Source organism: Glossina fuscipes, unplaced genomic scaffold (genome assembly GCF_014805625.2).
Source record: "Glossina fuscipes isolate IAEA_lab_2018 unplaced genomic scaffold, Yale_Gfus_2 59, whole genome shotgun sequence".
Classification (NCBI taxonomy): domain Eukaryota; kingdom Metazoa; phylum Arthropoda; class Insecta; order Diptera; family Glossinidae; genus Glossina; species Glossina fuscipes.
Window position 1 is genome coordinate 5821640 of NW_023998431.1, and position 12838 is coordinate 5834477.

Sequence of the window (12838 nt, forward strand, 5' to 3'; positions counted from 1 at the left end):
GCTATGCCACAAACATCTACAGTGACTCGCCAGAAACTTCGGGAGCTTGGTTTGAAGTTTTAATGCATCCGCCATACAGTCCGGACTTGGCACCAAGCGATTATCATCTTTTTCTTGCATTGCAAAATTTCTTTAATGATAAGAAATTGGAATCTAGGGAGGATTGTGAAAATCGACTGCTAGAGTTTTTTGCAAATAGAGACCAGGACTTCTATGAGAGAGGCATTTTGAAGTTACCTTTAAAATGGCAACAAATCATACAACAAAACGGTGCATATTTGACCCAAACCGGACAATCCGAAGCATGTTAAATAAAGTCCTGAAGTTCATATAAAAATAATGGATTTCTTTTTCCCCAAACTAATATTATCAGCTGTAATATAAGCACCACTAATACGGGGTAAACTTTGCGAATAACCACGTGAAGAGTGTGCTGTGGTTTTCGTGCAATGTAACTCGAGCGCGTCGTAAATATAATGGCCATCTAACTTACAAGCGTTTGTATTACAAGAAGGAAGCATGTAAGAAACCTCGGGGCGAAAAAGGGAATGCGTCTTGTCGATGAAAGAATGCTTACGTAACACACGAGAAGTAACAAATATACGCAAGCGTGCTTGTTACTCGAATTTATACACGATGCTAAAAAATAGTTGCGAGGCAGCTTGAACGCTCGGACTGCTTTCTTAGCTACTGATTCTTACTGATTATGGCTACTTTTGCTAATGTCTTTCCAGATTTAGCTGTGACGATTAAATAGCGGCGAAACACGCTCCCTTGGGATGCCCACGATTCAATAACGAGAGAAGCAAAATTGAAGCCCTTGTTGATGAGCACATTTCACTATAAAGCCTTATCCAGAGCATTGTACGATCGTTGCTTGTACACTGAAGACAGTGACGTTAAGACAGATGGTTTAGTGTAAAAGTCGTAATAGTTCACGGTAATTGTGTTACGTTTACCGTCACCCTTATAAAGGAATTGTAGTGGGTGCAAGTCTCACGCTAAATTATTGATTTAAATTATTCTTCTTTCGCTAAAAACACACGCACATAGATATATATACGTATAAATTTGTATACATTTTGCCACGGGAGAGACTATAGATCGTGCATTCTTGAAATATTATGAAAGTTACTTCAAATCCTCTTTTTAATAAAATTTGTACAAAATCAAAGTGAATAAACACACGCATATACCCCTTGGAAAAAATTATCATTCATGTACTTTGCCATATTACACAGTACACACTATGTCAGGTACAAAGTATTACATAGGTAGATGGTATCCAGTAATACCCAGAAAATAATCGCCTCTGTCATTTTTGTGTATCTTAATTGTTCTGCAGCTATCGCGGAATCAATTTTACTTGATTTCTAAAACGAAATTTGGACACTTCCATACTTGAATTGCACCTGTTACAGCTTAGAGGCATTGAAAAATTTTTAATTTATTGTAAAGGACGTCTATATGTAAAAAAGTTTTAATCATTGCACAAACTAAGCCATTCCTATCATTATGGTACGTTTTTAATTTACCTAAATTATGGCAAATAAGGGAGGAAGTGTTAAAAAGTACTGCATGCTAAAAAGTGTACATAATTGGTTATTAAAATAAAACATTTAAAAGTTAATATTGTCGCCTTAACAATAGCACTCAAAAAGGCGAATGAGGTGAGAACATATGAATATCATTGTTTCATTTAAATTCTTCCCGCCGAGAGCGTTATACATTCATATTTAATCTATGATGTAGGAAAAATAGATAATTTTCAAGTTTCAAGTTTTTTTGAAAGTGTACTTTTATTATGAAGAACTTAAAGCAAGCGTGTTAGTCAAAGTTTGTCGATGACTTCGTCAAATTTCTGACAGAATATGAATTCGTTTAAGCTTTGACGTGATCCATAACCGATTTTACTTTTCTTTTTGTTTGTTTATCGTCGTAATGAAAGTCAGAAAGTCCGATCACTAGTTAAAGTAGATGTCACTCAGAAGAAAATATGTTTGATAAATGTTATAATGTTGCTCCTAGACTTCTTTTGCGATATATAGTATCGCCAGGCTGAAGAATCAACTTGTCACACATTTTCATCCCTTTTAACCGTTTTTTCTTAAAGGTCAATCCAATGTCACTACGTTGTTTTGGCGTCCTGAACCAGCTCATAACATTTAAATCCAGCTGAGACCTTTATATGGGGGCGCTATAGATAATCACCTCCAATGCCAATATTAATGGTTTGTCTAGTCCACGTCATGGTTATATGGTCTTTGGACATCGGAAAACATTCATCGTTCATCTACGGTTACAATTCAGCAAAGCTATCCGTCGTTCTAAGCAGGGAAAATAAATTGTAATTTGTCTTATTCAAGGGTCCCAAGAGCGTATGTTGTAGAAGCTTAAACAAAATGTAAATCATATGAAGGTGGTTAACTTATGACGTTATGAGTTTTAACACGTCTAACGTCATTTATTGAACATCTTATTTGTATTCCTTACTATAAACACTTTTAAGAGTTCTGTAATGTTAAAAAGCGAGATTAAGGAAATTAAAACGATTTCTCTTCGACTATTGTTTGAAATTGTATCTTCATTTTTTTAATTTTTTACTCCAATTTCTCCGTTGATTGAAAATGACGGTACCTAACAGGTAGATACACGGAAAGCTAAACGAACATACTGTGTTTAAAGATATAAACTCGAAAACAAAAAAACAAAAATAAATAAATAAATGAAAACGTTACGGAAGAGAGACAATTGAAAAATCGATGAAAGAGCAAATTAACTGAGCAAGACTATAAATGTTTTGTAGTATGTTTGCCTCTTTTTGGATCTTTCGCACAGGATGCAAAAGAAGAACTTTATCTTCATCCTCCGCTAGTGAGTGTAATTTATGTTGCAAAATTACCAGCTACGTATTTATCAAATCGGCATTCTTTCATAGAAAATATACTTTTATTGTATGAAAATGACAAAACATCTTTTGTGCGAAGTATTGCCGATCGGTAGCCATAGATTTTACCCGTCTATCTGAAAGTTTGTGGATGGCACGGCAAAAGAATGTTTGGCTCTTTTGAAATAAATCAGTCACCGACCCATTTTCGTACATTTTCGTAAGAAACAAGCTAACACTTCCCAGTTGAGTGCCGGTTCTGCTGCATGAATGGATGAATGAATGAACGACATGAATGCAAAAAATATGTTGCCTTCTTTGATATTTCGTTCATTTTTCGAGCTGCGAATCGCTTAACTGGCGTCGATAATAACCGTTTCATCAAACTTCAACAGTTTATAAGAGACTACAGTCTTCTATTCGAACTAAACGTAGAATATCGCCTTCATGCAAAGTCTCGCAGCTGGTATCACATACCCGAGACTCTCGAAATCAATCCACTTTTCATCCTCAGTTACAATACGATGCAAAAGAGAATTTATTTTCTGCCACTCGGGCAAAGAAAATATACTGTTACGAATTTTTTTAATTTTTCGATTAAAAAACAATTTTACAAGGACGGACAAACTCAGCACAAAGCAAGTTACATCCTTATAACTGTAAATTTGCCTACATTTGGCATACTGTTTACGCAAAACTAAGTGGCAAAACGAATTCATCGAGGAAGTGCTATCGAGTGACAGCGATTCAACGATATCGTTGTTATATATAAATCTGGCTGATAATTACGTACAATAAATCTAATTGATTAAGGTTCTATAAAATACATGGAGGAAAGCAGGTCGTGCTTTAAAATTCATCGGTTTAGTAGAGCGATCCAAAAAATTGAATGGTTTTAAATTATAAATTAAGCCGGGACAGGCTAACTGTAATTTTAAGTAGAAATTAACAAAAATAAAGAGAAATGGTTTCGTAGAAGTGAGCTTCAGAATAATTCGCTTTTAATGACTTTGTATAATTATTGCCGAATCGTTGGATACGCGAGATTTATTTTCTAATTCTTAAATATCTACAGGTGTATATCAGAGATCGCAAAAAGTATACGGCGGTATGTATGTTTAGTCCGCTGAGAATATCAAAACCCTAGTTTCTTCATTTAATAGTGTGTTAAGGCTACCTACCTCCGTCTCCGTTCCAATTAGACAACATTTTCCTCGAATCATTTGTCCGTCGTGGCTTAGAAAAACGGCTAAATGCTGAAAAAGTATTAAGAACAATATTTTCAAAAAAGACATGAAAAGTGGCTCTGTTCACGATTATTTCAACTACTCCACCGTAAGGCAGAGATTTAATCTCATCAACTGTCAAAGTTATTGCAGATACCTTCAAATGATAAAATTTTCACTTGCTAATCCTAAACAATTTTGCAAATTTGTCAACTTCAAAAGAGGAATCTCCATACATCCATCATCGATTTAGAGACATCTCTCCCTGTACATCTCTTGGAATAAAGGGAACGGTACGTTTCTACTGCCGATGCCGATGTGTCAAGCAATTGCCCATACGAAATTGTAAATTCTGTATCCATTCCGAATTTGATCATTTCTGACAGTGACATATTACAAGCGTTAAAGCTGCTGAGATGTACTCGTGTGCCAGAAACTGATGGCATTCCATCACGTATACTGAAATCGTGCTCTCACGAACTATGTGCTACTATCGCAAAAATAGTTAATCTCTCTCCAAAGACAGGCGTTGGTAGAGTAACTTCATTATTCCTATTCATAAAAGTGGAAGCAGGCACCTAGTCGAGAACTATAGTGGCAATGTCAATTTGAACTTTTTACTTAAGTTGTTTGAATGAATTGTTACTGAACAATTTGCTTTCACTAATAAGTCGGGATTCGTAAAAGAAAGATCAATCGTTACAAACTTGCCACATTTTCAAGGCTTTTTTCTAGACACTGATGTCGTATAAACAAATTTCGTTACGGCGTTTGATTTAGCTTTGGGTTTCCCTTCATATTTGTTGAAATTGATAGGCGTTTATCATTACAACATGTCATTCAGAGCTCGGTTCAACTCCATCACATCTTATGAATTTTCCGAGAAGCCAGGTGTCCTTCAAGGGAGCCACGTAGATCTTTTGCTATTTGTCCTGTACATCAATGACCTTCTCTCGGTGATTAAGTTCAGTGTGATGTAAGTTGATGATGTGAAATTGCTTTCCTCATGTAATATGAAATCGCACAAAACAATGCGTTTATTTTTGTAACAAGTAAGTGGAATGAGCCCACGAAAGCAAGAAGCAAGCTGAAAATCATTTACTTCATTGTTTTTCCACAAAATTCTGTGCATTTTGTTTTGATGCTAATCAAAGTGTGCTTTCCTTTTTCAAAAAGTTTGTTTATTGTCCTTTAAAAGTTTAATATATAGAAATACACGTTGACGTAAAAACGAAAACTGTACGTGATTCCAATATATGTGCGAAGTGATAGAGTCGGCGAGGACATTAACACATCCAGTGGAACGAAGATATGGCCATGCAAATTAAATTTATCAAAATAATTTAGAAATACGAAAAAAAAAGCAGAAATATGAGATAAATAAAAATATAATAAGAAATGAAGTTTAAAAATTAATTGCGCTGAAAATGAATTTGCGAAAGACTTTAAAAAAAATTCACATATTTACATTTCAAGTGCAGGTATAAAAATTCTTATGCCTTAATTTATTTATAAATACAAACATTCATTCATATTCCTATACTAAATACATACAATATTTACATTTACCCTGATTAATAATTGTTTGAGTGAGAGTGCTCGTCGTTTTGGATGGCAAATGTTAATAATTGGCAATTGGTTTAATGACTACCTGGTTCATATATATTTCTTTTTTTTTGTACTCATACATTATAATAGGTGCATATGAGTATGTACTTATATGGTAAGTAACGAAAATATGGCTTTAAATATTCATGAATGTACGTAAGTACCCAGTCTGTTGGCTGAAACATTTCATCTCTTTCGACAAATTGAATGTTCTTTATATTTGTGTTCATTTTTTTCTTCATTTAAAACATTGAGATCATTTAACGTTTCCAGTATTGGCCTAAATTTGGTATTATTTGCTTTATGAATATGAGTATAACTTCATCTAACTGCTCGCGATAGCTGAAATTGCATTTGTTCTCAGTTGCAAGTTACGAGGCGGTTGCGTTTCTAACTCGTCATCTAATATATTCTCGGGTGCAGACCAACGACGCTTTCGTGATATAGAAACATCAAGGGGTTGTTGTTGCTGCGCTTTGTTATCGGTGGATTCGTTGGAAGTGGGGCTTTGGCTCCTGTAATTTTGTACATTGTGTATGGAAGACGGGCGTTGTTGATGACCATCCATTCCACTTTGCTGCAGGCTCTCTTGCCGACCTGCTAGTTGCAACAAATGGTTTTGATATAAATTGTGAATAATCTTTGGAGAGAGATTTGGTTGTATCGGATGATTGAGCGATGCCGCATCGTGTGTTATTGGTATATTCCTGTGATAGGTGTATGTGCACATCATCTTAGCCATTTCAGCATAAGTGTTATCATGATGATTTGCAAGTAACGGGGCTGTAAAGGGTGGTAACATAGGATAATTTAAGATAGGCTCAGGGGTAGGTGGCAGAACAGTCGAAGGTAGTTGTGATTGCGTAGAGTGGTTAGAATTGCTAGTAGGCGTAGCTGGACGTCTGTGATAACATGCATTTTCACTAATTCCACTTGGCGATGATTGTTGCATTTCACGTTTTGTCAGGGAAATGCATATATCACCGACTTGCAGACGTTGACATTTCAGGCCAAATGCTTTCATTGAAATTTCGGGACTACAGGAAGCCCAGCCTTGACCATAAACAAAAAACGGATGTTCCGGCGGCACTTCCATATCAATCTACAAAACAAAATATTATTTAAGATTTTGTTAAGATTTTATAAATAAATTTGCTTATCAACGTATTTGTATACACCTTTGCCCGATGTCTGTCGTAACTGAATGTTATCGAGACGGCATTTGGAAGAGATGTAGTGTTAATTTTTACTACAGTCGATTCAGCTAAACGAAGGTGAGAACTACGTTCGGCACTTTGTATGAAATCTTCAGTGCGCATATCTTCAACTCTCCGCAGGGTTCCATTCGCCAATTCAATATAGGTTCCCTTTTTAAAATTTCTCGTAGTGCTGTAGGTTCTTAAAATAAAAGTTAAGTAACATTTAATACAAAAATTGTTTTCATGTTTGCGCGGCTCGGCGTAATTCAAAGAAGTTGTACATAAATCATTTTAAGCTCCAAATTTTTAATACAATTACAAGGTTGAAAGTGAAGCGAAGTGTCATGTACGTTCTATGTTTAAAATGCGTATTTTCATATATAATGCAGAATTTCAAAAGCTACAAGTATCATTTTTTTGTGAAAAAATTTTTTTTTTTTATTTACTTAATATCCGATTGTATTAAATATATGATGGGAATGACAAAAAATGCTGATCTTTACATTAACGCCTACCTCATAGTAGAGTTTTTTTTGGATTCATTTTCATCTATGCTAGGGAGTCTTAAAAGACGGTGTTTGAGTGAGCCTTCCTTGCCGTTGGGAACTTTGAATTGTGATTTTGTAGCCGTAGCTCCTTTGGACACCGACAGATATACGCCGTTATCTAGTCGAGTAGTTGATGGGCTATGATAATCCTTTTTTATTTCGATTTCGGTTTTTTTATAAGGTTCTTTGACCGTAGCTGAAAACGTTAAGTTTGGTGAATACTCTGTTAACCCAACAGGTACTGATGGCGCCAGCGCTATCATTGAACTTGTCGGATTGTGCAAGCTGTTGTGTTTCGAAGGCATTAAATTAGTATTCACCAGTGGCGTCAGGGCAGGATTGTAAATATTGCAACCAACAGCTCTTACTGATTTTAGATAAGAATTCGAAAGCGGGTGCGTATCATTCGGCGAGAGTTGTGCATGTAACGGAAGAGAATTGATATACGTAGCAGCGTGAGCAGCATGAATAGCGTTCGAAAACATTACTGGGGCGCCATATAATGATACTGTTGCCGTACTGTTCGCATACAATTGCGGATAATTTAGCTGAAAGTTATTTGGCACTGGCACGGCACCCGTCGTTAATTCCATATTTCTAACCTCAGCAGGATTGAAAGTGGCTTCTGGCATTGCTGGAGTAGTCTTCTGATGTTGAGTAGGAATGCTGACAGGTGACATGCTATTTATATGATTATCGTCGTCAGTGTTCACAATATCTATCGAGGATGCTGAAGATGAATGGCGGCTCTCTTCGTTATATGAATGCGTATATTGAAGTGGTGATATGGAATGATTTATGTATCTGGGATTCGTTAATAAGCTCATAGGTAATCCTACTGGCCGTGAGTAATGTAATGCCTTGTTTTTATTATCATCTGCGGTGCATTTTTTAAATATTTTTTCGTTACTTTTCTTTACTATCTGAATCACTGTATCGTTATAGGCGTAAGCATCATTTGACATGCTATATCTTTAACTGAAATTCGTTTGAATCATCGTTTGAATTGCTTGTAGGTTGTGTAGAAAAATATTGTTCACTTTCGTTCTATCGTAAGGAATTAAATGTGTATCCGCTGATTGTGCAGTGATTTCACTTATGAGATCAAGCAAATAAATATTTCCATTATTTGGCACTTATTTGAATGCATTTTAAGTGATTATTGTTCACAAATCGAGCGTACCTTTGTAATTGTAACTAAATTTTTTTTTTTTTTTTTTTTTTTTTCATTTAAATTATTTGTAATAATGCAAAAGTTTTTGTATTGGTTGCGTTGTATCGGGCTGATCTTGAATGTGTTGTATTCCAAAAATAGTTGTGATTATTAATAATGAATGTACGGCACTACTATCTGAAATATTTCACACGTCAAAGTATACCGGTTGCGCTGCCATTTGTTTTAATAAATATTATAATATTTATTCTTTAAATCTTTATAATTAACCGAGTAGTTGGTTGCTCTCTAACCTGCCGCATGTCTGCTAAGTTAAACTTCTCACTTTGATTATTAAACTCATACTAACCAGCCAGGCAAGCAACAAACTAATAGTTTACCTTCTCATATTAGAATGAAAAAGGATGACGAAAGTGATGGGGAGAAAAGGCACGGTAGACGGAGAAAGAGAGGTAGAAAAAAGAAGGGTAAAGAAAGAGGAAGAAAGATAAAGAGAGAGAGAAAGAGAAAGAGAAAGAGAGAGAGAGAGAGAGAGAGAGAATAGCAAGCGAAATCAAAGAATATAAATTTTTACTACAATAATTATTACTACTACTAAGTTGAAGTGTCTGCACGCCGAACATAAACACAATCAATTTAATCGTCCATCTACCCAAGAAACACACCGACTACTCTGACATTCTTTTTTGTATGCAGTATCATAACCACTACCATTATCACTGCTATGCACAGACAACATACTATACCGTACCGTACTATTTGATACCGTACCATAAATAAGCCCGGAGTCAACGATTTCAAAATCACAACATATTTATATTTATATTCATATATATATATATATATATACATATATATATATATATACATATACAAATAGGTTCATTCTTTCGTTTTGAGTTGTATTGCAAGTTTCGAGTGTCCGACCTGCTATTTTTTTCTTTCCTCTGTTTTGTCTTCTTTCTCAATTCGATCGACACTTTTTTACATAATATAATTCAACAATAGCAACAATCAAACAGATATCACCAACAATAAAATACGCTCTACTACACTAAACAAAAACGTATAGAATCGTTTGGTTGTTATACTTTCACAAAGTTCGTGTATTCGCTTCCCATTCTGTTAATAAAGTTCGTATAGCATTATAATATAGTTATACGTAGAATAATTATTCTTCTTCTGCTTTCTATTACCATCGTTATTTTGTAATTATTATTATTATTGTTGTTATTATTACTATTATTATTACTATTACTATAATTATAATTAATTATTACTATTAATAGTTATTATAATTTAGTATTATTATTATTATTATTTATTATCATTTATAATAATTATCATTATTATTACTATCATTTAATTAAACTAATAATAATTATAAGTTTTTTTTATTATTAGTAATTGTTATTATTATTATTTACATTTGAGTGTTGTTGTTATTATTTATAATTATATAATATACATATAAAATACTATATATATACACTAAAAAAAAATATTATTATTATTATTATTATTATTATTAATATTATGATTTTTTTATTACTACCACTACTGCTAGTACCACTATTGCTACTACTACTACTGCTATTCCTTTATATTGTTGAGCTACGTAATCACACACTTATTACATAAATATTTCAATCTGTTCACGCATACCAAAGAAACAGGTACCAAATTCTTGTTATACAGGTTTTCTTTCTTTGCGTTAATACTCTCCTATATCAATATTGTTTATACGTATGAGTATGTGTATATTTTTCTGTGCATGCTTCTGTATGTTCCATGCTGTTCACAACTCCAAGCACTTGCGCGAATTCGTGACGATGCGTCCCAAATAATTTGTATCGATCGATCGATGTTTATGAGTTCTGAGCCTTTATATATTCTATTATTAGATTTCTATTTTACACAATGCAATAAAACTACAAATAAACAATCAAAATTACATGTTCTCGTTCGTCAATAGCACTAATGACAACTACGTCGAAAACATTATATACACAACGATATACATACGTACAAATGTATTACATATGTTCGACGACGTACGTACAAATGCATTATATTTGATCGATGAGTTTGCTGAAGCTATGGTTTATTCTTAATGCAATCATTTACATTTCAAATGAAAGCTTTATGCAATTAAGTCAAATAGAATGTTCTTTCGATTTTAACCTGCCACCCTATCAAGATATAAAAACTCGAATCCATGAATTTTTAATATCCCAAGTATACATTCATACATCCATAGATACATTTTTCATAAATTTTTAAAGTTTCTCAAAAACTTCATTCAACTTCATTTTAATTAGCATCTTATGGCTGTGACAGCAAACATCATTTATTAACTAAAATTATCATATATTATAACTAGACGATGTAAGGGATATGAAAATCTTCTTGTGCAGGGTATAAAATTTCCGCTTACTATTTAAAATTAGACGTTCTATTATAAACATACGCACACATGCATGTCAGTCTGGTCTGAGACGATTTTTGTTGTCGTTTATGTAGCTATGTTTGCGGATCAACGTCCTTCTCAATTAATGCACACGACATCCAGAGATATAAAAGACACCAGACGAATAGTTTTATTTGTTGGCACTGATTTATTTTATTTACAATTTTTATTTATTTATAGCTTGCAGGAATTTACTCTTCTATGGCGGGATTAAAAAAAAAAATTAATTTTGCTTAAGAGATTACATGCAGACAGTTGATTACGATTAAAGTCGGCCAAAACTAAAGCAATTTGGGAACTTGTTTACTTTATTTTCTTTTTTCATATCAATGCGCATACAATGGGATCGAGCGCTGGGACGCATTGTTTGTCAGCGAAATTTGAATCTCTGATTAAATATATTTTCATAACTTGATTGTGGTTTTTATTTTAATCAAAAATTTGATTCATATACACCATTTGTCTCATTTTTATTGCAAGTAACTGTTCCTATATACGCATTCAGTGGCTTTGCAGTCGCACGCAATATTGCATATATTCATTATATATATATATATGCACCTATGCATTGGCTGTCTGAATTGGCGTAATAAATGGAATTGTCGGTCTACTGAAATTTATGTCTATTTAGAAATTAAAAAGAATAAAAATAAAAAAGTCAAAATAAAAGATATCTATTTAAAAGAAATTTATATTAAGAAATTTTAACGATTTAATATGAATTTCATATATTCAAACTCATTAAACTTTCCTATATTGATATTTACTGTTGAACCCAGTTTTTCCTTTAGCAAGGTTTTGGTTTTAATTAATTGGTTATTTCATTAATAACTATAGTAGGCAAACATTAAGCTTTAACTAACGAAAACTTTTTCCCGTTTCGCTTCTCAGCACAATATTGTGTCGTTTCAAAGAAACGTACTTCGCTTTCCGTCAATATTCCAAGGTTTATAGCTTTACTTTTATATTTATTGCTATAATTGTTATAATATATATAGTATATATATATACTTATTTTGTTTTTACAATTGCAAATCCGACCCAATTATGGTGGTACCACGGCCCACTTCGCAATTATTGAGAATGTTCGAATAAAATTACGTGACATATATAATGGGTATGTACGTTATTTGTCAGGAGATCGATTAATCTTGATTTTCGATTATGTGTGTGTGTGTGTGTATGTGTGTGTGTGTGTGTGAAAGACATTTACGAAAATTTTTAATTTTCTTTATTAATTAGGAATTATGCAATTTATTAGATTTACTAAATGCTCGCAGTGTTTAACAAATAAACGAATTATGTTCGACTATGGCCTCTTCTTTTATATACACCACATTTGTCTTAAAGAAAACAAATTTTTATTAAAAAAACAACTTCGACACTTTATAACATTAAATAGTAGTGACCCGTTTTGTCCATTTTTGCTTCAGGTACTATAGAACCGCTCGCAAAACGTACCGCAAAACTTTTATCGTACTTATAGTTTATAAGTGACAAGCACCAGCCTTACTTATGGTTTGCTTTTGAAAACGGATATGTTTTCATAATATATTATATTATAGGTATTTGCTTCGACCGATTTGGCCTATTTTTATGACAATCTTCGTGCAAAAACTTCTATTGCGTTTGATACATTTGAAAACAATATCTTAATGTTTGGTGAACAGGAGAATGTTCACCACAGATATTACGCAAAGGGACAGACGAACATGCTTTGATTGGT

At 33.4% G+C, this 12838-nt stretch overlaps 1 protein-coding gene across 1 annotated transcript; it reads right to left on the reverse strand.

Annotated features, from left to right (window-relative positions):
- Positions 1-5666: 5666 nt before the first annotated feature.
- Positions 5667-8858, reverse strand: LOC119637353. The gene is made up of 3 exons (XM_038033325.1): positions 7436-8858; positions 6900-7119; positions 5667-6823 (listed from the first exon to the last, which is right to left on the reverse strand). The coding sequence occupies exons 1-3, from the start codon at positions 8431-8433 to the stop codon at positions 6047-6049; spliced, it is 1995 nt and encodes a 664-aa protein (XP_037889253.1). The 5' UTR covers positions 8434-8858; the 3' UTR covers positions 5667-6046.
- Positions 8859-12838: the final 3980 nt, after the last annotated feature.